Source organism: Rhinatrema bivittatum, chromosome 7 (assembly GCF_901001135.1).
Source record: "Rhinatrema bivittatum chromosome 7, aRhiBiv1.1, whole genome shotgun sequence".
NCBI classification, from domain to species: domain Eukaryota; kingdom Metazoa; phylum Chordata; class Amphibia; order Gymnophiona; family Rhinatrematidae; genus Rhinatrema; species Rhinatrema bivittatum.
In genome coordinates, this window is record NC_042621.1 from 52,654,587 (window position 1) to 52,681,834 (window position 27,248).

The window sequence follows — 27,248 nt, forward strand, 5'->3', positions numbered from 1 at the left end:
GCACATGAGGAGGAGCAGTGAACAGGTTCTCTCCAATCAGGCTTCTCTTCTTGGCCGCCGGTGGGATGGGAGCCACCGGTGGCCTTGCGGGCTGCCTTCCCTCTTTGGCCTCTGCTTTGCTGGGTGTGCACAGCTGGTAGCGCTGTTCGTGGGTGCTCTGCGACAGGACCTGTCTTCTCAGGCTGCCAGGCCAATGCAAAGTGGGTGGGCCATGGCCCACTCAGACCCACCAGTGGCTATGCCACTGTTCTACAATGGATAATATGCATTTTTTCCCTCCTCAAACTACACCCAATACCCCATCATGACAAAGCAAAATCAGATTTGTATAAATTTGTACAAGTTAATTAAAAAAAACCCCAAAAACCATAAGTATTTGGACTCTTTGTCAAGTTACTCAAAGTTGAGCTCAGGTGATCAACCTTGAGATGTTTCTCCAACTTGACTGGCATCCATCACTTGACTGGTTAATTCATTTGATTGGACCAATGGTCCCACAGTTGACAGTGCATGTCAGAGCAAAATCAAAGCCATGAAGTCAAAGGAATTGTCCATAGACCTCCGGGACAGGATTGTGTCGAGGAACTGAGCTGGGGAAAGTTACAAAACAATAGCGGCAGCATTGAAAGTCCCAAAGAACACAGCAGCCTCCATAATTCTTAAATGGAAGAAATTCAGAACAACCAGGACTCTTTCTAGAGCTGGCCACCGGCCCAAACTGGGCAATCGGGCTAGAAGGACCTTGGTCAGGGAGGTTTCCAAGAACCAGATGGTCACTCTGTCAGAGCTCTGCTGTGGAGACAGGAGAACCTTCTAGAAGGACAACCATTTCCGCAGCAGTCTATCAATTAGGCTTTTATAGTAGAGTGGCCAGAAGGAAGCCATTCCTCAGTAAAAGGCACATGATAGCCCGCTTGGAGTGCGCCAAAAGGCACTTAAAGGACTATCAGAGCATGAGAAACAAGATTCTTTGGTTTGATGAAATCAATTTTGAACTCTTTCGCCTAAATGCCAAGCACCATATCTGGAGGAAACCAGGCATTGCTAATCACTTAGCAAATACCATCTCTATGGTGAAGCATGGTGGTGGCAGCATCATGCTATGGGGATGTTTTTCAGCTGCAAGAACTGGGAAACTAGTCAGGACTGAGGGAAAGATACTGAGCAAAGTATAGAGAGATCCTTGATGAAAACCTGCTCCAGAGAGCTCTTGACCTCAGACTGTGGTGACAATTCATCTTCCAACTGGACAACAACTCTAAGCACACAGCCAAGACAATGCAAGAGTGGCTTTTGCCCAAGACTTTGAATGTCCTTGAGTGGTCCCGCCATAGCCCGGACTTACAATAGATCGAACATCTCTGGAGAGACCTGAAAACAGTACATCAATGCCCCCTATCCAATCTGACAAAGCTTGAGAGAATTTGCAGAGAGGAATGGGAGAAAATCCCCAGATCCATGTGTACCAAGACTGTAGCGTCATACCCATGATAACTTGAGGCTGTAATCACTGTAAAATGTACCTCTAAGTACTGAGTAAAGGATCTGTTATGTTTGCCGTCACGGGAACCACCTGCAATAGCCAGCAACTATACTTTCGCCACTGGGGAGATGCCCAGTGAGCTTGTCATGCAAGATGCTGCCATCACATCATCTTCCTCCCTCCTCTGCAAGCTGCCTCTAGGCATGCATGCACCGCGTCGCATCTTAAGAGTCCCGCAGAGAGAATCAGGGCTGCTGGCGCCTCCTGATGATGTCACACAACTGGGTACTTACGGCCCAGTCAAACATCTCAAGCATCAACTCAGCAATGAGTCGTTTACACTGGGAAGTCAGTGTGTGTTACTGCTCCTTTTCCTGCATTTCAGCCTTGCTTCGTATCCTCACCTCTTCTTGGATTGACTTCTGAATCTGACCCTTGTCTGGACACTGACCATTCCAGCTTGCCGCTTGCTTCTGACCCTGGATAATTGCCTACGCTATATCCACAGAGATTCTCGCCTAAGACCCCCACCGGCCCCCAGAACCCAAGGGCTCAACCCAAGGGGAAAGGGTTGGATATAGGTGAGGCCCTGGTCAGTCTCTTCTCTGCGTTGCTCCGTCAGCTGTCGGTGAGAGCCTATGGGGCCTTCCCCATAGGTTAAGCTAATCTCACCACAGCAGCAAGGATCCACAGATCTTAGTCTGAATACTTACGTAAATGTGATATTTCAGAATTTTATTCATTTGCAAAACTTTCTACAAACCTGATTTTTCTTTGTCATCATGGGGTATTGTGTGTAGACTGAGGAGGGAAAGAATGCTTATTATCCATTTTCGAATAAGGCTGTAATGTAACAAAATGAAGAAAAAGTGAAGGGGTTTGAATGCTTTCTGAATGCACGGTAACCGCTCCTCTCAAGTCACTACGTCTGCTTCCCATCCGTTTCCGCATGAAATTCAAGCTTCTTGTGCTCAGAACAAGTGCATTCACTCTGTGCCTTCACATTACCTCTTCTCTCCCATCTCCCCTTGTACCTCCCCTCCCAAGCTGCTCTTATGTGTGCCCTTCTCCTCCTCCTCCAGCTCCTGACTCCATGCTTTCCACCTGCTACAGCGAATGTTTCCTGAGCAGATGAATTACGCCCTCCCCGTCTTGCCATACTCAACATCCCACCTTTTTTTGAGGATGTTTTAAAAACTTATACCCTGGTTCTCCCTGATTGTGGCTGTCTTGCTTTAACCTTGTGTATTATCTGTGTATCTTGATTAGATTGTAGGTCTAAGGAGTAGGGACTGTGTTATGTGTCTGTACAGCTCTGTGTGCATCTTATAGTGCTATAGAAATAGTAGTAGTGCTTGCTCAGCCATATAAAATTAAGAGGGTCCAAGGGCGAAGAATACAAGCCTAGGGGCAGAAAACAGCGGTGCGAACTCCATCAGGCTTCCAAAAAGACCAGGGTAACTGGCACAGAGCAGTCACAATTATAACCCTGAACATCAGTGGTACAGCTGCATTAGGTCTCTGTGAAGACTTGGGTCGCTAGCCTGGAATGGTCACGGCTATAAGCCTAGCAGCACCGGGCATGATCTGGACAGATACAGCAGGCAGTATTAGGGGCCAGGGTTAGGGGGGGGAGGAGGTAAACTGGTGCTGGTTTAAATACTGGGAATCTATATGAAAACCAGAGAGGCGTGCAACTTGGCAGACTGCATGGGCCGACCGCTCTTTACCTGCCGTCCCTTACTCTGCTGCTACCAGATTTTCCCCCCAAAGTGCTAGGGGTTGCTAAGGCGTTAACGCATACGAATGGATCCTGCAGGAAAACGTTGAGGCTGAATCCCAGTGGTTTGGGAACAGCAGGTTAAAGCTAAAAGCTAAACATTCATCTCATGTCAAATAGCAGGAGGGTCAACCGAAGCCCTTTTCATTGGTGCCCAAGGACGGCCCCCACGGCAGCTATAATTGGACAGCCCTCCAGAGCCCCTTTCATTTCAAATGTGAAAGAATTTCTGCTCGTTTATGTAGGACCCTAGCCAAGCCTGTTTCTCCGATAAGCTGCTCTGGTACGTTTGTGTCTCACGTCCAGTCGAGAGTTCTCCAGGCACTGGGAGGGGGGAAGAGCATTCCATGGATGCCAAACGCAAATTCAACATAACCTTTGGCTTGGACTCGGGAATGAGAGAGCTATTCATGTGGCCGAAGCACTCGGACCCCCGGGGAGAGCGCTGCCTGAAATACCCACGTCTGGTACGGCAGAGTCCTCGGAAGACCGCGCGCTTCCCTTTCACCGGCGTGCACATTTCTCACAGTTAAAAAAAAAACCACGCATACGTACGCTTTGCCAAAGCATGGGCAGGCCCTTGCCATGCCTCCACGTTCAGCTGGATATTTTAACTTTCAGAAGCCTCTGAAGTTGAAGAGGGTGGGAGCAGCAGTTAGACTAAAAATAATTCTTTTCTTCTCTTGTTGTTTTGGCTAAAAATCATGAAAAATAATCTGATGAAAGGATTTTTTTAATTTTTTTTTTTTACACGCTCTCTAAAAATTTAAGATGGTTTTTCAACATCTTAAACATCTATACTACGATGAAATGTTTTGCCGTATAGTGCGTTTATCTAGTGCTTTCCACCAGTAGTGGCAACATTAACCTTTTAATGAAAAGCTGTGCCCTTTGGAGTGGGGGGAGGGGGGAGTAGGACATATTTAGGGACTTTTATCCGGCCCTCATTGGGCTTTCACAGGATGAACTTCCAGAAATCGGGGCCGGCCTGGGACGGTAACGGCGACTTAGCAGGAAGGCAGATCCGCTGCCGGGTTTCTCTTTTTCCCCCCATGACTGGGAACAAAACACCGCAGAACTTGGCTCTGCTTAATCTCCTGCCAGGTTACGTAGCGGGCTCCAAGGAACACAGAGAGGAGGAGGAATTTTAGCTTAAAAAACAGCCTTCAAATCTAACGGAGAATTTCAATCAAGGTGTAAACGTTTCTGAGCAGAAATCCAGCGAGGCTTGGTTTAATCCCCCGGTGGGGTAGTTTGTCGCCTGCAGAACAGGCGGGAGAGGCGCAGAAGCGCTGCACAGCTCGCCGCCCTCTCTAGCTAACCTCTTCTTGGGGCCCCCCGTAAATGTTTTAAGGGGCCCAGAGACTCTGCCATCCTCCAAGAACAAGCAAGCAGTGACCTAGAAGAAGAAAACCCCCAGCCTGGGAGCTCTCCAGCTGCACTATAGGAAGGGCACCCACCCACCCACCCTGAATTCCTTCAGGACAGGAGAGCTGCGGGTCCCGACGCCGCACGTGCTTCTAAGGCAAGATGGTAATCAGTAAAAACAGGCCCCGCCGTCTTTCTTGCTTTCTTTAGGAGGCTTGGAAATTGCAAGGCTGGGGAGGTGGGGGGGAAGGATTGTGAAGTTAAAGCTTTGCTGACCTCCCCCCCTTCAAGCACTGAAGCTGTAGCTTAGCACAGGCACTGATGCACCCCCCCCCCCCCCCGCTCCATGGCTACCCAGGGTCACTGCTTGGGAGCCTTGGCAGAAACAAAACAAGCACCGGCTTGGACTCCGAGGAGCCACTGAGGAGGACATGAAGGGGGGGACGGGACAGAAGACTCTGCTGTGACCACTGCCTTCCTTTCAGCCCAGCAATCGGGCATGAATGGGCCACCAACCAGACAAACGGGGCCAGTGTAAGGAGCACCCCTATAGGCAAACCTTCAGTTTTGCCACCTTCCCCCTCCCAATAATAATAAAACCAGTATTTTGAAAAAAGATATTTCAAAATAGCTGACAAATACAATAACTTTCAATAATTAAAACCTATTAAAAAAAAATATTCCAAATACAAAAAAATGTTGCAAAATAGCAAATATCAAACACCACCCAATAAGGACAGAAATCTGCCAGCTCTCCATACCTAGGAACTTTGATTAACAGATGCCCTGATGGAGTGGGGAGGGAAGTTGTTGCGCACAAAATTGTAATCCTCTTTCTCTCACGTTCCCATATGTTCTCTCCATGCACGCAGGCTCTCCTACACATACAGTCTCTCACTCTCACATACACACATTCCCTTTCTCTCTCTCACACACCCTCATTCCCTTATACAAGCTCTCTCACACACACATCCTCATTCACTCCCACAAGATCCCTCTCTCTCATTCACACACACACACCTCTGGTTCCTCCTCTCACTCAGACACTAACCCTCACTCCCTCAGGATTCCTCTCTCTCTCACACACATACCCTCACTCACTCACAGGTGCCCTCTCTCTCTCTCATACACACACTCACCCTCAAAGGCTCCCTCTCTCTCATTAACACATAGGTTCCTTCTCTTAGTCACACACACACACTCTGTCCCGCAGGTTCCCTTTCTATAACACACACACACACACCTTCATACCATCACTGCTCACAGATGCCCTCTCTCTCATACACACACACTCACCCTCAAAGGCTCCCTCTCTCTCATTAACACATAGGTTCCTTCTCTTAGTCACACACACACACACTCTGTCCCGCAGGCTCTCTTTCTATAACACACACACACACACACACCTTCATACCATCACTGCTCACAGATGTCCTCTCTCTCTCTCTCTCTCTCATACACACACACACACACTCACCCTCAAAGGCTCCCTCTCTCTCATTAACACATAGGTTCCTTCTCTTAGTCACACACACACACTAACTGTCCCACAGGCTCCCTTTCTATAACACACACACACCTTCATACCATCACTGCTCACAGATGTCCCCTCTCTCTCTCTCTTATACACACCACACTAATTCTCTCTCAGTCAAATACAAATGCAGTGTCTCTTGGTCTCTCATTCTAGCTTCTGTCCTCTGTCTTCGGCTGGGATAGCCCCCCCCCCCCCCACAGATCTCTCAGGCCTCCCTCCCTGCTTCCTTCAGTCGCAGGAGGGATGGTATCTGCCCGCGGTTCACTCAGGCTCTCTCCCCTGCCTCTTCAGCCGCGAGCAGCATTGCTCCCGTGCAGCTCTCTTGGGCCACCCTCTCCCACCTCTTCAGCCGCAGGTGGGATGGGCTCCATCCACAGCTCATGGCCCCGTTTTCTTTGCTTCATCTGTTGCAGGCGGGATGGGCTCTGCCCGCGACCTTGCTGCTTGGGCCTTTGTCCCTTGCATGATGGTTTGGGTCCCGCTGGGCCTTTTTTCTCTGGGTCTTCGGCCACTGGGACAGGAGCTTCTGCTGGTGATTTTTAGGTCCCCCTAAGGGTTGGCACTCTAGGTGTCCGCCTAGTTCACCAAATGGACATGCCAGCCCTGCAGACAAAGCAAAAGTCTACAGAGCTTCGGTGTCAACTGAGCATTTCTGGTGCACTGTGTTTAGATAGCATGAGGACAGCTGCATTAGGTGATTTCTTTGCAGATACCACTAGGATACTTATATCAGTTATGTGTCTTGCTCTTAAGACTGCACTAGAATACTTGCTTATCTTGTCTTTAGATAGCACTAGGATATTGAACACCACCTGCTTTTATGGCTTGGATGGGACCTCCTTACCCTCAAGATAACCTGCACTAGGTGGCCGTTACAACCCGAAACACCTTACTGGGCAACTGGATGGACTATTTTGGTCTTTATCTGCCGACATTTACTATGTTCATCAGTTTTTTTCTGCCCACAAGCAGGACTCTCAGACGGCTTTTATTAAGACCTGCTTTGCTCAATTTACGGCTACGGCTTTGACTCCAGGCTGCTTATCTGTAAAGTTTATCTGCATCATTTAAAGAGGAGCTTCATCTTCATGGTCTCAAAATGCCAGCTACGCTGAAAAGTTCCCGCACACTAAAAAGTTCTCTCTCTCTCTGTGCTCTCGGGGGACTGCTTCTGGGTGCCCTTCAGGGAAGGACTGTGGGAATGGGAAGCTGCCTGACCTATCTCCGTGAGAGCTTGGAGCAGCTGCTAGGGAGGGAGCAAAACGTCTCCTGACCCCATGCCGAACCCAGAATTCCCCAAGGAAAGAACCTCTGATGAGAAGGGCAACTTTTCCAGTGAAGGGGTGGCATGGAGCTATAGCTTAAGAACTATACCCCCCATCAGAGAGCATTTCAGCTTGTCCAACGCTTCCAGCCAGTGAAGCCAAAGGAGCCTCTTTCGGGCTGGACTACTATTCAGGCATCCAGGGTCCGTTGCAAACGTCGGATCCGAGGTTGCTGTCGTCAAGGGAAGTCGTGCGCTTAAAACGAACCTGCGTACGCCAATGTCTCACTTACCACAGGAGCAGCAGGTGAAGCAGTTGGTGTGGAAGAGACTGCCCATGGCCTGGCAAGCTTGACTCGCTCCGTACACTCCCTTCCCACATTTTATGCATATACCTACCAAGAAAAGGGAGAAAAAAAAAAAAAGATGATTTAAAAAAAAACCCTTCTGTGAAAGCCAGTTTAAAAACCAGAAAGCTGCTTTTCTTGCCTTTCAAAATGCTTTCTGTACCTCCCACAGCCTTGAGCGAGTGGAAAACACAGTAAAGTCATTTTCAATTGAAGCCGGGTGTGAAAAGCAGTTACTAATTCTTCGACTAAACGGCAGTGAAGAAAAACACCCCCCCCCCCCCCCCGCCAAAAACAATGAAACAAAGGGGAAGTGGGCATGGAGGAGGAGGAGTAGGACGGGACAGAAAGGCTCTGAAAGCAGGTAAGGGCGTTCTGCAGGAGTGGATAAACGCATGGCGTGAAAGGGGCTCGCCACGGAAGGAGGAGTGCGGTCTAGCATGGGTCAACCCTATAGTAAGGAGGCTTCATTATGCAGTGGCCATAAAAAAAAAGGGGCAAAACCGTTAGGTCCAGACCGTTGCAAAGAAAAGCAATTCGTCTACTGTCAAAAACGAAGAACGCAGAGCACAGAAGGAGGCCTGCACTTAAGCACTTTACAAATATTAGGAGACTGGAAGGGCAGCGGGAGGTGCAAGCTCCTGAAATTACGTTTAGCAGCACAGAAGTCCATACTGAGCAAGCTGACAAAACGGGGGGAAAAGGTTTCGCGGGTAACGTGACTCGGATAACTGTAACCAGATTATTCAGTGGAACTTGCCTTCCTCTGCACGTAGTCGCTAAAGTAACCCGGACAAATTTATCTGGGGGGGGGAAAAAAACCCAACAAACTTTGCGCTTACTCAGTAATGGTCTATAATGTAATTAAGGCACAGGGGGAGGCCCTGACAGGATTTTCCCTCTCCTCCGGCCAAAAGATATAAAAAAAAAAAAAATCCAAGGGACACTGGGACCCAGCTCCTGTCCAGCCCAATCCTCCAACGTTACACAAAAGCTTCTGCCCTGATCTTCCTCCTAGTTCTACCCCCTAACCCACCCCCTAGAGATTTTGGCTGTGTGCCCTCCCCCATTCTTACTGCCTGCTTCGCAGCCAGGTTTGCTCCAACAGTCACAGGTACAGGACACCAGGAATGAGGTAAGAGGCTACTCCCCAGCCGGTTTGTGCTTGGAGATTCGGGATGGGTCAGGAAGGTAGGGCTGGAGGGACCCAGAGCCACAGTATGGGTTTATATTTATCGGGGGGGGGCCCTAACGCTATACATTTTCTAATTTTCTTTGGCTTGTCAGGCCCCCCCCCCCCCCGTTAATTTGTAAACTCAATGACAGGGACCCTGCAGTGGCTGTCGAGGCCCTCCCCCTGCCATCCCCAGGTCAACGTTCAACTTCAGGCCTGCCACTTCTCCAACCAGGTACATTTATCCAGCCAGCACCGACTATGAGCATGAGCCGGATAAACTTGTCCTGCCCTGAGAATGCCCCCCACTCCCTGCCATTATCTTCTTATCAGGCTACGTTTTAACTGGTTAATGACTTAGCAAGTTAAAAAGCTTAACCACTGTGAGGGGGTGGGAAACAGAAAAGTCAGGTTTGACCAGCTGACTTCAAAGTTAGCCAGACAAAGCCTTCTTTTTCATAGTAGATGATGGCAGAAAAAGACATCCTGGTCCATTCTACCCAGTTCTCCTGTCCTCACTGCCAAGGATGCATCCCAGCTGCCAGCCACAGAGCACAAACACCTATAAGACTTCTCCTTATCCAGGATGGTCTTATTTGTCTTTCTCCCTGATACGCCACCATCTGGGGTAGAAGAGCACTCGACACCGACTTATTTCTCTCCAGCACTCCAAGAGCAGGCTAACAGTGCGCTCCGACGGAGCGCACTGTTAGCCTGCTCTTGGACGCGCATTTTCCCTTACCCCTTATTCAGTAAGGGGCGGAAAACGCGCGTCCAACCCGCGGCACCTAATAGCGCCCTCCACATGCAAATGCATGTTGATGGCCCTATTAGGTATTCCCGCGCGATACAGAAAGTAAAGTGTGCAGCCAGGCCGCACATTTTACTTTCAGAAATTAGCACCTACCCAAAGGTAGGCGCTAGTTTCTGCCGGCACCGAGGAAGTGCACAGAAAAGCAGTAAACTGCTTTTCTGTGCACCCTCCAACTTAATATCATAGCGATATTAATATCATATCATATCATAGCGATATTAAGTCGGAGGTCCCGAAGGGTAAAAAAAGAAAAAAAAAATTTTAAATGGGCCGGCGGCTGTCGGGCCGATAACCGGACGCTCAATTTTGCCGGGCTCGAGAACAGTAGCTGGCAAAATTGAGCATCAGCTGTCAAACCCGCTGACAGCCGCCGCTCCAGGCTAAAAGGAGGCGCTATGGACGCGCTAGTGTCCCTAGTGCCTCCGTTTGCCTGTTTCTACCGCATCACTGCCAAGGATGCATCCCAGCTGCCAGCCACAGAGCGCCTAATAGCGCCCTCAACATGCATTTGCATGTTGAGGGCGCTATTAGGTTCGGCGGGTTGGATGCGTGTTTTCGGCCCCTTACTGAATAAGGGGTAAGGGAAAACGCGCGTCCATGGGCAGGTTAACAGTGCGCTCCGTCGGAGCACACTGTACTGTATTGGCCCGTGAGTGTGGTGCTTTATTGCTTTGTATCTGTGCCTTGCCCTGACCCCTTTTGCCTTGTCTTGTTGTGTCTTGTCTGTTTCTGCCCGATACCTGGTTCTAACACCTGCTATGGACACTGACTTCTCTTTTGGACTTCTGCCTGCCCTTGGCCTGGACACCGTTGCTAGCTGCCAGCCCTGACCTCTGTCTATGCCTTGACTTTGTCTAACTGCTTCTTGCAGAACTCCCACCTAAGCCCTGCCGGCCCCTGGAACCCAAAGGCTTAACATGTGGGGAATGGGGCTGGTAAGAGTGAAGCCCTAGCTCCAGTCCTAGCAAGAGCGCATCCACCAGTTGTCCGTGTGGGCCTAGTTGGTACGACTGCTAGGGTGAGTCAACCACACCACAGCCCAAGGGCTCACATCTGTGGCAGATTGCTGAGGCACTGAGCTTGGTAGACTTGCCTCAAAGCCCAGGTCATGCCTGGATTGGCTCACTGAGTCCAGCAGCAGGAGCAACTGAATCACATAGCTGGTCCGCTTCAAATGAACACCATGCAGGCTTGACTTCTTACATCAGCACCTGCCGCTCCATCCCTGCCTATGGATGCATCCTTCAAGTCATTTCAGGAATAGCCTACACACTACAGCAGCAACAAAAGCAGTTGCTGCAGTTCGCTGAATTACTCCCAAGGCTTGGCTGTAAGCATAGACATGATCCACACCCACTCCCCATAGTCTGTCCCCCTCCAGTGCCATCCTCTATATCCCATGTGGTGCCCCTGCCCAGTATGATGTAAACCCCAAGACCTGCCATGGGTTTATCAACCAGTGCCTCATGCATTTTGAACTTCAAACAATAAGCTTTCCATTTGACCAGTCCAAGGTAACACTTATGTTGTCCATGCTTGCTGGTCCAGCCCTAGCCTGGGCATCTCCTCTTTGGGAGTGAAAAGAACCTCTCAAGGGGAACCTGGAGGAGTTTCTCAAGCTATATCTTTGATGAGCTTGAATGCTCTTCCTCTGCAACTGTGGAATTGTTTTGCCTAAAGCAGGGAACAAAGACTGTGACCACGCCGTCCAGTTTAGAACCTTGGCCTCCTAAGTCGGATGGACTGAGGCGAGCTTAGTGGGCATCTTTTGGCCTGACTGATTGCATTAAGGATGAGCTTATGGGAAAAGAGATACCAACAGGCCTGAATGACGACATCATTCTCAGTGTCAAGATTGAGGAGCAAGCAAGAGAACGAGACTCCAATTGCTGACACTTGCAAATGGCATCCCTCCACTTCAGCACCTCCTGTTGAGGAATCTGCAACTGCTCCTATCGCTGAGGAACCCATGCAGCTTGGGAGAGCTAGGCTGACCACTGAGGAGAAGCAGAGGTGTCGACATCTCAAGTTGTGCTTAACAAGGGTACTAACGCCATGCAGTGTCTTGAGAAGTCAGGACTCCTGAACCTAGGGATGGTCAGAGAGGCCACCCTGGGTCACTCCCCCTCCTCTCAGCTACTGCTATTTTCAGTCCATCTCAACTCTAACATAGCAGAAGTTATCATGGAAGTTTTCTTGAATTCTGGGTCTACAGGCAATTTTTATTTAAGAAATCTTGGTGCATCAGTATAACCAGCCTGCGGTTTCCATTGATACCTCCAGTGAGGATATCATCTGTATACAGGTAACCTCTCCTGGGTCATCTGGCAATGGCAACAGCCATAAGAACGTAAGAAGTTGCCATACTGGGTCAGACTGAGGGTCCATCAAGCCCAACATCCTGTCTCCAATACTGGCTAAACCAGGTTACAAGTGTCTGGCAAGTGCCCAAACCAGGGCCAGTGCAAGGGTCTGTAGCACCCTAGGTAGACCAATGTAACATCGCGCCGCCCCCCCCCCCCCCCCCCCCAAACCCAACCTGAGTTGAAGGTGCACTCTGACAATAGTAGATACATAGAGTTATGGACCCTCTTAGTGCTCTCTCTCTCTCTCTCTCTGTGACTGCTGTTGCCCCTTCCTTCTGTCACATTTTGAAAATGGCACCCTCTTATACCCCGGTGACACCTTGCCCACTGATGCCATCCTAGGCAACTGCCTAGTCCTACTGACCTTAAAACATTAAACAGATCCCATGCTACTAAAGCTGGTAGTAAGCAGTGGCTATTCCCTAAATCCGTTTGATTAATAGTAGTTTATGGACTTTTCCTCCAGGAACTTATCCAAACCTTTTTTAAACCCAGCCACACCAAATGTCTTAACCATATTCTCTGGCAAATTCCAGAGCTTGTGTTAGTGAAAGAATTTTCTAATTTGTTTTAAATGTGCTACCTTTTAACTTCATGGAGTGCCCCTAATCCTTGTATTATCTAAAAAAATAGCCAATTTACATTTACCCATTCAAGTCCTTTCATGATTTTATAGACTATCATATCCCATCTCAGCTGTCTCTTCCCAAGCTGAATAGCCCTAACCTCTTTAGCCTTTCCTCACAGGACAGCCATTCCATCCCCTTTATCATTTTGGTTGCCCTTCTCTATTCCTTCTACCATGCAACTACATCTTTTTTTAGATCTGGCGAGCAGAATTGCACACCTTATTCAAGGTGTGGTCTCACCACGGAGTGATAGAGAGGCATTATGATATTCTCCGCTTTATTCACCATTCCCTTCCTAATAATTGCTAACATTGTTTGCTTTTTTTTTTTTTGACTGCCATAGCACACTGAGCCAACAATTTCAATGTATTATCCACTATGACGCCTAGATCTTTTTCCTGGGTGATAACTCCTAATATGGAACCTAACATCGTGTAACTACAGCATGGGTTATTTTTCCCTATATGCATCACCTTGCACTTATCCACATTAGATGCCCAATCTTCCAGTCTCACAAGGTTCTCCTGCAATTTATTACAATCTGCTTGTGATTCAAATATTCTGAATAATTTTGTCTCATCTGCAAATTTGATAACCTCACTCGTCGTATTCCTTTCCAGATCATTTATAAATGTATTAAAAAGCACCGGTCCAAGTAGAGATCCCTGAGGCACTCCACTGTTTATCTTTTTCCACTGAGAAAACTGACCATTTAATACTACTGTTTCCTGTTTTTTAATCAGTTTGCAATCCAAAAAAAAGAACATTGCCTCCTATCCCATGACTTTTTAGTTTTCTTAGAAGCCTCTCATGAGGGACCTCTGTCCTTGCAAATAGAGAGCATCAACATCAGGAGATTACTCTATTTGCCCTCCCCAGGGCACTGAACCCAATTATTTTGGGATTACTCTGGTTTATGAAGCATAACCCTGTCACTGAATGGCAGGAGCTCAGGATCTCTGGTTGGGGACTCTGATGCCAACAGGAATGCCTCCCTTCAGCTGTGCCACCTCTGAAATTGACTCTGACACCCATCCCAGTGCCTCAAGGATGCCCACCAGAAGGCACCGCCTTCACTGATATTATCCATAAAACCCATACCGCCTCATGGATCACATATTTGCGCCATTGACCTCTTACTGGGGAAGGAAGACGACCCTCTTAAAAGCAGTGTATGAATTTCCGGGGCCTTACAACCATAACTTGTAAGAACTGGTATTCCCAGCCTTGCTACTCTGAGAGGAGCCCAGCCACGTTTAAATGTTTTAAAATCTTGGAACATGAACAAGTATTGGATTTTACTTAATTATGATGTGGCTTCTCAAGAAAACACCAAATATGAAGAACAAGCCAAACCTGCTCCATGGACCCTGTAGCTCTGGGCTTCCTTTATAGGTCCCTAGCCGGCACTTCCTGTGGTGCTGGCTAATGACATCACATCTTCTATGAGTATACAAGGAAGTCCTTTGCAACCAGCCAGCGCCTCAGCACCAGAGCTTCCTGCACCCTTGCAGTGCATGTTGCTTTCTGTGTGCTTTGGCTCCTTGTTCCTTGTCTGCCAATGGTTCTTGTCTTGTCTCCTCGTGCCTTGCCCTACCTACCCTTACTGGTCCTGCCTTGCCTGGTCCCCTGTGCCATGTCTTCTTGTATCCATCTGTCTCTGGCCCACTCCTGGTTCTGACTCCTGCTGTGGAGACCTTTGAACTTCTGCCTGTCCTTAACGTGGATCCGGATACTATTGTTCGCTGCCAGCCCTGATCTCTGTCCATGTTTACTTTGTCTGACCGCTTCTTGCTGGACACCTGCCTAAGCCCTGCCGGCCCCTGGAACCCAAAGGCTCAATTACAGGGAATGGGGCTGGTATAGGTGAAGCCATAGAACCAGTCTTAGTAGGAGCAAGTCCACCGGCTGTCAGTGTGGACCCGCAGCCCAAGACCTCACATCCATGACAGTGTCTGTGGCAACACTTCAGCCCTGACTTAAGCCAGCTTGGAGCTGGAGGAAATAGATTTGTGTCTTGGGGCGCATGTATTGAGGTAAATCATTGTTCATGGAAACGGAACTATGATTGGAGGTTGGGATATATATATAAAAGTTTTAAATAAATAAATGGGCTTGTCTTCAGGAACAGAAGAGGGGGATAAATGAAGGATCTGTGGCATCTCCTGCTCCTGGTGATTCCAATTTCTATTTTTTTGCTCCCAATCAATATTTTGGGGTTTCATTTTCTGAGACTGGCTCTTCAGACGTCTAAGAGATTTGGGATGAACCGCACACTCAATGATTCATTAAGTGGAGCGCAGTCAGCAGTTGGCTGTCTTGTGATGTTTCCATCTAGCTGGAGGCTTAGCTTCAATTGCAGTAGCGTGGAAGCTCTAGGACTGGCGGGCTGCCTCACAGCCCTACAAAGATGAGCGAAGGCAACCTGCACCCTAGATTCATCCCACAAGATAGCACTTTGCATTTCGTTCTTTACTATACATCTTTCATAAGAGGTGTGATGCGTCAGGAAGGGCTTAAAAAAAAAATAAAAGGGACATCCAAGTCCAAAATTAAAATGTCTGTTATTTCCTCATTTAGATAGCACCAGATGGGAGCCGGCTTCTCTGCGTTTCACAGCCACAGACATCCATTGGTGCTGCCCAGTACCACTGGGTGCTGATGTTTCAGTTTTGAGTCACGGAGGCCAGACAAGCAAAGCTTAAGACCATCAGCCTAGGCACCTATCTTATCCCTTGCTCCTTTTATTCAGAAGTTGTGTGAAGCATTCTAGGAGTTCTTTGTAGTTCACCACTGTGACATGTGAAGGAGGCAATGCCATGTATCCATTTCAGATGGTTCTTACAGTACAATGTATTGCAAACTTACAAAGAATCCCCTGCTCTCCAAGACCAACAGAGTCTCTAGAGCTCTGCACGAGGTATTTATTATAGACAAACTTAGGCCTGCGTTTATCAAAATACACTAAATATCAGATGCAGTAGGAAAAGGGGTGTGTTTTATGGTAATAGCCTATTTATCACATAGTGCGCTATCTTAGCGCTTCGCATAGGTATTACTGCGGAGTGAGAGAACTTTTTTGCACTTTGCAGTAAGTACCACAATTGTTGCAATTCCTACCTGAGAGAGAGAGAGAGAGAGATCGAGAGAGAGAGAAAAGCTATAAGGTCCTACTAGCAGGTATTTATACCTCTATATGAGGCCCACCTTGTAACTCGAGGTAAGGTTTAGGTAGTAGTGTAGGGGTTAGGGGCCACTTTGACATTCAAAGTGAGACATACGAACAGAACAGTACACTCTTGTGAAGATTTGCTGTCCTTTGGAATGAGGAAACTCACACAAAGATGAGATTTGTACAATGTTCTCTCAACCTGGGTAACATCATAAAGCAGTTTGATAAATGACCCCCTTAGGGAGCAACCTACAGCAGGCAGGGTAAATAGAAGGTCCGCAGGTGCTACTTAACATTTCTAGAGACCTACTAGGTGTACAGAGTTCTGTACAGAAGCACTTAAGAGACAGACCCTGCTCCATGGAACTTATAATCTACTTTTGAGCTCCCAAAGAGAAATTACCCGGATAGTTTTGGTTTGAAAATTAGCTTTGGCAGGATCGGTGGGTACAACTTTGCATCTTCAGTAACTGTGGACAGAGTCCGCACAGGAAATTGTACACAGGGCTTTGAAAAATCAAGTTCCCGTGTGTACTTTCAGTCCAGCAACCTCTCCCCCACCCCTAGACACGCCCCTTGAAGCCATCATGGCTAAAGTTAGTCACCTAGTGAAACTTGACAACTAGATTTAGCCGTTGAAGGGGGATGGGGGATGCAATGTTTAGCCTCAGGGATTTTCCTGGGTAACTCCTTAGGTGCCTGGGAAGTTCCATTTGGGAGATATTGCCTACGATTTGTAGAATGGATTTAGGCAGCTAGTGCTCTTAGAATCATTGATTTGTTTTTTTTAATTGGGGGAGCAGAGGCATAATCTGGCAGTCCCATACAGTGTCTCTCTGTATGGGACATGAAGGAGAACCAGCAGCTATGAGCATGTTCAGATCATGCCTTACGTGCATTACTCGCAAACAACCCACCGGTTCTTTGCTGCAGGACCAACCAAGGCAATCGTTGCAACATGCAAAGAGGCTTTTAGTAGAACTCAAAAACCTGATCCTCTGTGTTGACAAAACATTCTTTTCTTGGACATTGAGATGACTGTTTTTAGACACAGCATGGGTTACACCCTTCACTGTCCACATGGCTCACAGGCAGCACGCATCCTGGGCTGAATAGATTTTTCCTTGCAGGATGCGCCAATGCGCTCAGATTATTATTGCTTAAATCATGTACGCTCCAATAAAACATTGTGCAGGGGCATTCTTTCGTGCCGTGTTATGTGGGCTAACTCAGGGCTGGATTTCGAAATAAGCAACATAGGCAAGTGTCTAAGGTGCCAAGTTTTAAAGGCACCCAAAAACTAGCACTCCCCATGCTGCTCAGATTTCTGGGGGCAAACCGCTCCCAGTCTCCAAGCCTCTGCCTATAGTCTCCATAATCTTTTTCTGGGAGAGAAGAGGAAAAAACCCCCCAAAAAACATTCTGTGGTCCAGTTGCTCTTCAGAGGTGTTCTGGTAGACCAAGATAGTGGTCGGTTGTGAATCGAATGGGTGAAGAGAGACTTGACCTACCGAGTAAGCCTAACAGAGCGACCATCTGGGCAACTCAAAAGGAAAGAAATCTTTACTCGTAGCTGGCAGTGAGAAAGTAATCAAGGCAAGGATTTCCAGGTTTCATGGTCGCTGGGAGGAGTTTAGCAGAGGAAATTTGTGAGAAGCATCAACTTGGGAAGCAACTGATGAAGGAAAGCCAGAGATGCAGAGAACCCCAACCTGACTGCTTAGAAAATTGTGGTGTAGATTCAAGTTTCCATAGAGCAGCCTAAATAGCGGTATCAGGAGGGTTCTGGTCAATACCAGTCTGGATCATTGCTGGAGGGTAATGCATGTCGCCAGAGCTAAATTTCTCTCAAAAGACGTTTATTTTGAATAAAGAATCTGTGTGGGACACCAACCCAGCACAAAGTGTGGTGACTGATTACCTCTGCTCTAGATGCAGGCCCCAGCAGGGCCCTGGGGTACATCTCCCCCCCCCCCCCCCGACAGGAAAGAACACACCGTTGTCCTCTTCTTTGAGAGGATACAGCAAAGGGGGTACACACAAATGAAGACCAAAAATTAATAATAGTTTGAGGAAACGAAGCAGCACTTAATTTCTGAAGCAATGGGCAGGAGAGAAGCTCCGTAGACGAAGCCTTGCAGACCAGGGCATCGGGCATCTGGCTGCCTCTGTTTTCTGAAGGCGTTAGAAGTGGATTGTGCCATTCTGCTAAGTCAGCCTTACACAGGGGCCAACATAAGATGATAGCAAAAAAACAGTTCTAAAAGTTACCACACATTCTTTTAACTATCCTGCTAAAAATGAGCTTTGCTACCCCTGAAGTAAACTAACACACACACACTGTAGTTAAAAAAAGAAATAAAATAACACACACAAATGCTAAAACGTGAAATGCAATCAAAATCAGTAGTAAACAAAAGAAGTGTGGCAAGAATAGCTCCCTTTAGTACGCTGGCCTCATGGAAGGCTTGACAAACCCAGCTTTATGGTTATGAGAGGGCAATGACATTCTTCCTAACTTATTTCGTGTTGATATAAAAGTCAACGCTTTAAGGGCAACAAAAGACGTTTTTGGTGCATTTTGTAAGTTTTGCTGATCCGGTTTGGTTATAATGAGAAAAGCTGAAGCTGCAGTCGACTCGAAGAGGATGGTTTACTGGTTTGAAGAAAAGTGAAAAGGATTATAGAACTGTTTTGGAAACTCAATAAAAAGTGCTCAGTTTTAAGCAGGTGGATGCAGGCCCCTCACTTTTTCTCACAAATGTTATAATATTGCCTACATATACCAGACAGTAAGTTAAAAATTAAAGAAAACAAAAACGTACCCAAGAAATATATGGGAAGACAGATCCTACTGGCAGCGGGGTAAAGGTTAAGAGGGCGATGCCAGCGCATTTCAGCATGGGCTGAGGAGGTGACCTCACAGCCTGGTGAGGTTTGGGGCAAAGCTGCAGAGTGTAATCCGACCTAGGCAGGGAATGGCTGCACAGCACCCAGGAAATCAAAGGGAAACCTTTCATCATCCATAATGGGCACGTCTGGCTTTTTTTTTTTTTTTTGCTGAACAAGGCTTTGTCCAGGTCCCTCCCCAGACAGGAAGCAAGGTAGCAGATAGCACACTCCTTACAGAACAGCCGAGCTCTCTGCCCTGGGAGCAGCTCTGCTTCTGTACAGGCAAGCCTGCCAACGCTTAACAAAAAAACTTCTCATTTTTCTTTTCTCCTGATAGGATGCGACCCTTGTGAATCAAAAAGGAGCAGATATCTAGGTGCCACGTTCTTAACTTTACTTATTTCAGTCTATGCCTGCCTTTCCATAAAGTGCCCAAGGCAAACTACATCAACATAAAACATAATGCAAAGAATGCTAAAATGCTGAACGTGTCCCTCTGTCAAAAAAAACAAAAAAACAAAGGCCCTTAGATACTTTATTAAATGTCAGTTAAATGCCGAAATGATTAAATTGCGACTCGGTTTGAGTTTCCTAGCAGACAGTTGTTCCAAACTTCATATGACACATAATCCCATCAGGCTATCTTTCTCCTGCTTCCTTTAAGGTATTTCAGAAGTGTTTGAAATGCAATTAATTTTTTTTTCCCTTTTATCCCCAGTTCCCTTACTCCCACACTGTCTGTTTAAAAGCTTGGCGGCGGCTGCTGCTGCAAATATGGAACCAGCCTTGCTCAGAATGGAACAGGGAACTCGGGAGTCGTTATTAGGGCCCAGCAATAAGAAGTGCTGGTTATTGATTACTGCAGGATAGTCTATTGCGTCGATTGGATAATATCTGGAAGGAAGAGCCAGCAGGGTTAACTGTGCTGAATGGGTTCGCCATTCCCTGGCACGGTCCGGTGACACTTGACATTCAAAGTTCAGCTTCTCCCTTAGAAGGCAGTGCTGGTCCGGTCTCGCCGGTCTGATTCGCCGTTGCTCAGCTCCGCTCTTTCTCTCTCTCCTCTCCCCCACCCAGCAGATCACAGCTGCTGCTTCTCCCCTTCCAGTTCGCCCCTGCGAGGCCCAACTCTTCACAGTCAATGCCCCTAGTCCCTCTTTACCTTTGGACCCTTATCGTGACCTTGCATTGCCCAATCTCTGCATTGATTTTGCCAGGAAGAGGGTGCCATAGAGAAACCTGAAAGCGAATAGAGAAAGAAGATTGAAAGGGGGGTGGGGGGTCCGGCTGGAGATCTCAAAGAGGTATGGAAGGTACCACACATGAGCCTGACTGGCCACAGCCATGGAAAGTGAAGCTCACGTGGTTGATGAGGGATTATTAACCTAACAAATACCCATAGAAATTCCCAGTCTTCAATGTACAATATATCAAAAACCACATTACTATTTTAATTATTAATCAAGCTGGGTTTTTTTAATTTCATTTTTTCACATAATTTCTTAAAGCTCTCTACACACTTTCTTTAACAAAGTATTACACAATGGAAACAGATATAATTATACCCATGACTGTGACGGCTGTTCAGAAAGGGGAAACCTCAGACAGCACAATACCGTGATCGTTTTATTTTGACCCTGGTACTCAATGTGCCGCTTCTATACTGCATCATTGGTCAAAACCCCTTGGACATGGGTCCTTCTTTAGAACAGTCAAACTGGGCCTTACCACTAATCTTAGTTTTTATTTTCCATTTTTTAAATTGTGAAAAAAACTCGCTAAAACGACAACACAGTCTGGGGTAGCACGATGCTTTATCATATGGTCTGTTTCCTGTTGCTGTACTCATAATTATTTGCTTGGAACGTGATACTTGTCTCTCCACCATCTTTACTCTGACGTGGCCATGTTTCCTTGTCCTCCGAGCAGCTCCTCTACAGATTAAAAATGGCTGCTAGGAAGTGGCCTGTGCTCAAGTGTTCTCTCAACATGGGCTTTGAATCTGCGCCCGCAAGCAACTCGGAGTAGAGCAAAACATGGCTGCGTCGGCATAAAGATGGTGGAGAGGCAAGTATCGCGTTCCATGCAAATAATTTTGAATTATGAGTGCAGTGACTGGAAACAGACCATATGATAAAGCATCATGCTAAACCAGACCATGTTGCCGTTTTAGCAAGTTTATCCGCAATTTAAAAAATGGAAAATAAAAAATAAAATTAGTGGTAAGGCCCAGTTTGACTGTTCTAAAGGCGGCCCGGTGTCAAAAGGGGTTTTGACCTATGTTGCAGTATAGAAGAGGCACATTGACTACCAGGGTCAAAATAAAATGATCACGGTATTGTGCTGTCTGAGGTTTTCCCTCTCTGAACAGCCATCAGTCATGGGTATAATTTTATCTGTTTCCATTGCATGATAATAGTTTGTCAAAGAAAGTGTGTAGGGAGCTTTAAGAAACTGTGTAAACAAATGAAAAAAAAAATCTTTGAGATTAATAATTCAAATAGTAAGAAAAGTTTCCCAGTAGATACCTAAGTGGTTTTTGATGTGCGATTATAATATGTAAAATTAAAAATGGCGACTTTAGTTTTTAAGGCATTACAGGATGAGGATCACTCCCTCACTAGTAGCACTGAATATTCCGTTCCAACAAGGTTTCTACACAAATTAAGAACTGATGAGGATTACAAAATATTTAGGAAATATCTTAAAACTTTTTGTTAATGTTTTTGCTGCTTGAATTGTATGTGAGTTCATGATATGTATTTTCGATTTTATGCAATTATGATCAATTACTTTGATATCCGCACTGATCAAAATGTATTTGGATGTTGTTGAATACAAGCATATTAAATAAATAAATGTGCCTTTCTTGATGAAGGCTTTTCTATTTTTATTTGAGTTGTAGACCTGCCTTCCCAATCAAGTTATTCAAGGTGGTATTAAAGTATACAAACAAAACAATAAAAAACATACTGATAACCTCATAAAAAATCATATTAAGTATCAGAATTGAAATCAAAACTATACTAAAAGACTAGTAATCAAATCAAAACAAAATAGTCAATAGAAGCCAGTTAAAAGGCAGCTGAACCATAAAAATCAACAAGCAAGCTATCAGAAATAAAACTATAATTACTAAATTCTGAATGCCCATTTCAAAAGCCAGAGATTAAATAGTTTTTTTCAAATTTTAAAGTCAGGTAATTTAACTCTAGACCAGCTTCCCTGGAAGAGAGAGTTCCACAGTTGGTGGACAACACAGGAAAAATCCTTCTCTCATGTTTTCTCTAGACAGCAATCCTTCAGTGAGGGATTTAAGCAAGTTTGCTTATATAGATTTATACCAGAAAGAGGTGCTTTCAGAGGATTCAATGTCAGAGGGCTCAAATTCAACAGGCAGCCAGTGTAAGCCATGGAGGATTGGGATAATATGATCCCTAAAGCCATCCACTGAAACCACACAGGCAGTGGCATTCTGAAATCATCTGAAGTCCCACAGACAGAGCATTGCAATAATGTCCCTGTGAGACCATCAAACCATGCATTGTTTTAAAAATCAGACAGCTTCAAATGTTCTTAGATACTTCATCAATTCGCTCTTGAAACTTAAGAGTGGAACCAAAAAGGACACCCAGATTCTGAGCCTTAGGTTTTCAAAGGCAGCATCCAACTGCCAAGGATTAACGGAGTAGCCGGATCTAGAGCATGCTTCTTACTAGATGGTAAAACTTCAGTTTTGGATGGACGCCGCTGCAACCCGTTTTCGGTCACCTTGGAGCCGCTAAAGAAACCAAGCTTGTAGGCGGACCAGAAACATCCCAGAGCAAAGCTCTGCAAGGTCTTCTCAACAGAGAGCCCAGAGAGGGATGAGGAGGGACTTCGGGTAGGGTCAGACAGAACGATTAACAACCATCTTATAATACCAATCGATAATAGCAGCACTAGCAGGTCACCAGGCTGGTAAAAAGAATAGAATGGGAAAGAAAGGAGACCTAATCAGACCAAGAGCGTCCGAGGTCTCAATAATCCCTCACAGGAAAAGTGTGAGAGAGCTCCAGCCGGCAGCACAGACCTGCCAGCATTTCTGACAAAGCACAGGCGCTACCGTTCACATGAATGTTTTGGCATTTGTTACTGATCTTTTTTCTAATTTCATGTGGATTAAGAATTGAGTGCGGCACTATTGGCAAGCTCCTTGACTTGCCTCTGTGTAAGGGAAATGTTTGGGAGCTGCAGCCTTGGTACAGAGGACTGTAGACAACCGGACGGTCTCTGCTGGCATGGGTTTTGTGAAGCAGCTCGTCTGGTGTTTCAGGGGCTTTTTGTCACTAGCAGATGTGCTGCTTTTGGCTCTGTGTAATCTCGTGCGACTCTTCAGTACCGACATTAACTTTACCAACCCCTGGTGCTGGTAATAAAATAACCCCAGTTTTGAAACCTTGATTAAAGGTGGGAGGGAGTCTCACCTTTATAATGCAAGGCCTTATTCACTTGGAAGAAAACAGCCTGCCTGGCCGGGACCTCAGGTTCTAGATCAACGGTTCTCAGCCCAGGCTCTGGGACACAGCACAGCCAGTCCCGGTTTTCAGGATATCCACAATGAATGTGCAATAGAATGGAGACAGTGCAAGCAAATTTGCTTGCACTGTCTCCATTCTATATGCATATGCATATATATGCATATATATGCATTCTATATGCATATATATGCATTCTATATGCATATGCATATGAATATATGCATATGCATATATATGCATTCTATATGCATATGCATATGAATATGCATATGAGAGATTTGCTTGCACTGTCTCCATAGAATGGAGACAGTGCAAGCAAATCTCTCATATGCATATTCATTGTGGGTATATTTAAAACCCCGCTGACTGGGTGTGTCCTGAGATTAGGTTGAGATCCACTGTCCTAAACCAGAGATTAGGTTGAGATCCACTGTTCTAAACCAGAGGATCGTGACCTGGCTTCCGTGAAAGAGGGCTGTTGGCTGCAGCTGGAGTCTGCGCCTTGTACTGCAGTGCTGCCAGCATTCCTCCACTCTCCCCCAGACACAGGAGAAGGGAGCCCTCGCCATGGTAAGCCAGCGTGCGAAGAACTACCCGTGAGGTCACTTTCACCTACCAGAGGAGCAAGCCCTCATCTGTTCATACCACAATGGTTCACCTTGAAAGCTATTTGCATTTAAAACTGCCAAAAAATATGCAAAAATATCTTTATTTATGGACCATGTCCCCGTTTTATAGCTGCCCAAAAAAATGTATATACAATATAGAAACGTAACAAAATTAAACTAAGTCACAGGCCACCAAACCTATGCAAAACTCCCAAAAGCCTAGACCCATCAATCTCTACGAAAGAAGGCCAATATCACTTTTCAACAATCAAAGACATGATTACACACTTTTCAGAACCATCATCAAGGTGAGGAACAATCCTAAAAAAAAAAAAAAAACAAAAAAACCCCACTTAAAATCCACTCTTCCAATAAAATAATTATATACATTTGCATTCAAATTCTACCATCCCCCAAAACTAATTCAATTCCCATACTCTATAGATCAGTGGTTCTCAATCAGTGTGTCGCCACACTTCCCGGTCCCCCGCGGACCCAGCCGCTCCCCCTACCCTAGTGAAATAGGTCCTCCGCACTGATAGCCCGGGCGGAACGCGGCAGGACAGCTGGAGTCAGCGGCACCAGCATACTCTCTTCTTCCTGCCCCCCCCCCCCTCCATGGCCCGGAAGAGGAAGTGGTGAGCAGCAGGTGCTTGCGCAGGAAGAAGAGACCATGCTAGTGCGGGCAGCATCGGCCTGAAGAAGAGAAGAGAGGTGCGGCCTGAAGAATGAGCAGCGCAGCTCGGAGAAAAACGAAGAACAACATCAACCCCTGCGGCCGATGGGATTCCTGTCTCCGTGAGGGCTGAAAATGAAGGAGGTTGCAGCTGCACTAGTTCGGGCGGGGGGGGGGGGGAGAGTGAGTGAATGAGCAAGCATACGTGTTTGAGGTGCTGTGTGTGAGTGAGACAGCATGTATGTGAGTGATTGAGAGACTGTATATGTGAAAGAGAGGATGTGTGTGATTGAGAGCCTGTATAAGAACATAAGAACATAAGAAATTGCCATGCTGGGTCAGACCAAGGGTCCATCAAGCCCAGCATCCCGTTTCCAACAGAGGCCAAACCAGGCCACAAGAACCTGGCAATTACCCAAACACCTAGAAGATCCCATGCTACTGATGCAATTAATAGCAGTGACTATTCCCTAAGTAAACTTGATTAATAGCAGTTAATGGACTTCTCTTCCAAGAACTTATCCAAACCTTTTTTGAACCCAGCTACACTAACTGCACTAACCACATCCCCTGGCAACAAATTCCAGAGATTTATTGTGCGTTGAGTGAAAAAGAACCTTCTCCGATTAGTCTTAAATGTGCTACTTGCTAACTTCATGGAATGCCCCCTAGTCCTTCCACTATTCGAAAGTGTAAATAACTGAGTCACATCTACTCGTTCAAGACCTCTCATGATCTTAAAGACCTCTATGATATCCCCCTCAGCCGTCTCTTCTCCAAGCTGAACAGCCCTAACCTCTTCAGCCTTTCCTCATAGGGGAGCTGTTCCATCCCCTTTATCATTTTGGTTGCCCTTCTCTGTACCTTCTCCATTGCAACTATATCTTTTTTGAGATACGGCGACCAGAATTGTACACAGAATTGTACACAGAATTGTACACAGAATTGTACACAGTATTCAAGGTGTGAAAGAGTATGTGTGTGATTGAGAGCCTGCCTGTGAGAGAGAGAGCATGAATGTAAGTTTGTGATTGATAACCTGTTTGTGTGAAAGAGTATGTGTGTGTGATTGAGATTTATTTATATTTATTTTGATTTTTTCTATACCGGCATTCGTGATAACATCACATCAAGCCGGTTTACAGTAAACAATGGGGTAATAACCGGAACATAGAACAAAATATGTAATATACATATTATAAATGCAGTTACAATAAACAAGGAGACGTACAACTAGGAGTAAGAAGAAGAAAAGATAGAAACTTTAACATGGTGTATTAACCTGTAGAATGGTAAAGTTTCCAAAAATGGAAGTGAATGATTTACAATGAATTGTTCAGTTCAAAAATGCAGTTTTTAACAATAAGGAAGAAATCATAAGTAATGAAGATTCTGGATGTTTATAAAGTTTAGGGGAAGATTATCAGGATGGTTATAAAAGAAAATTGTTGCTTGGAATTTGAATATCGGAGAGAATTGTTTTTAGTCTGAGTCTGGGAAGGCTTGTTTGAAAAGCCATGTTTTGAGTCTTTTTCTGAATGTCAATAAGCAGGGTTCTTGTCTAAGTTCCGTTGGTATGGAATTCCAAAGAGTGGGTCCTGCTGTGGAGAAAGCTCTATCTCTATATGTTATATGGAGGGAAGTTTTGGACGGTGGTACCTGCAGAGACTCTTTGTAGTACTCTCTTATGGGTCTGGAGGAAGTATGCTTTATGAAAGGGATTTGTAGGTTGAGAGGAGCAATTTGTTGGATAGATTTATAGATTATGGTGATTGACTTATAAAGAATTCTGAAATGGATTGGCAGCCAGTGTAAATCTTTAAGGATCGGGGTGATGTGCTCTCTTCTCCTTGTATTTGTTAGAATTCTAGCTGCCGTATTTTGAACCATTTGTAGCGGTTTGGTATGTGTTGATGGGGTACCTAATAATAAAGAATTGCAATAGTCTAACTTGGAGAAGATTATTGCTTGTAGGATAGTCCTGTAGTCATGGATGTGGAACAGAGGTCTTATTCTTTTTAGAACATTCAGTTTATGAAAGCAGTCTTTAGTGGTTTGGTTTATGAATGCTTTTAAGTTAAGCCTGTTATCGATGATTGCGCCCAAATCTCTTACTTTTGTTGTTTGTAGATTAGTTGGAGGGATTGTGGGGGTGTGGCTAATCTCAGAAGATATGAGAAGGAGTTCCGTTTTTGAGGAATTTAGGATTAAATTCATACTGGAAAGGAGGGAGTTGATTTCTTGCAGATAATATTCCCAAAGATCGAGGGTTTTTTTAATGGATTCTTTAATTGGTATCACAATCTGGACATCATCTGCATAAAGGTAGTGTTTAAGGTTCAAGTTGTTTAATAGATGGCAGAGAGGAAGGAGGTAGATGTTAAAGAGGGTGGGAGAGAGGGATGAACCTTGGGGAACTCCTTGAGATGAAGGGTAGCGTTTAGATTCTTTACTGTGTATTTTTACCTTGAAGCCTCTGTTTTTCAAGAATGAGTGGAACCAGGACAGTGCAGAGCCTGTTATGCCGATGTTCAATAGTTGGTTAAGGAGCATGGAGTGGTTAACAGTATCAAAGGCGGCTGAGAGGTCCAAGAGAATCAAAAGGTAGGACTGGCCTT

General features: G+C 45.9%; 1 protein-coding gene across 3 annotated transcripts in view; it reads right to left on the reverse strand.

Moving 5' to 3' along the window:
- The window catches only part of WTIP (WT1 interacting protein), a 162,542-nt gene that overhangs the window by 96,784 nt on the left and 38,510 nt on the right, over window positions 1-27,248 (reverse strand). For 2 of the 3 annotated variants that reach the window (XM_029608373.1, XM_029608375.1), the window contains exon 2: window positions 7,726-7,827. The exons of the other annotated variant lie outside the window; for it this stretch is intronic. In XM_029608373.1, coding sequence (XP_029464233.1) covers window positions 7,726-7,827 — 102 coding nt within the window. The remainder of the gene's footprint in view (window positions 1-7,725; window positions 7,828-27,248) is intronic. 3 annotated transcript variants of the gene reach the window in all.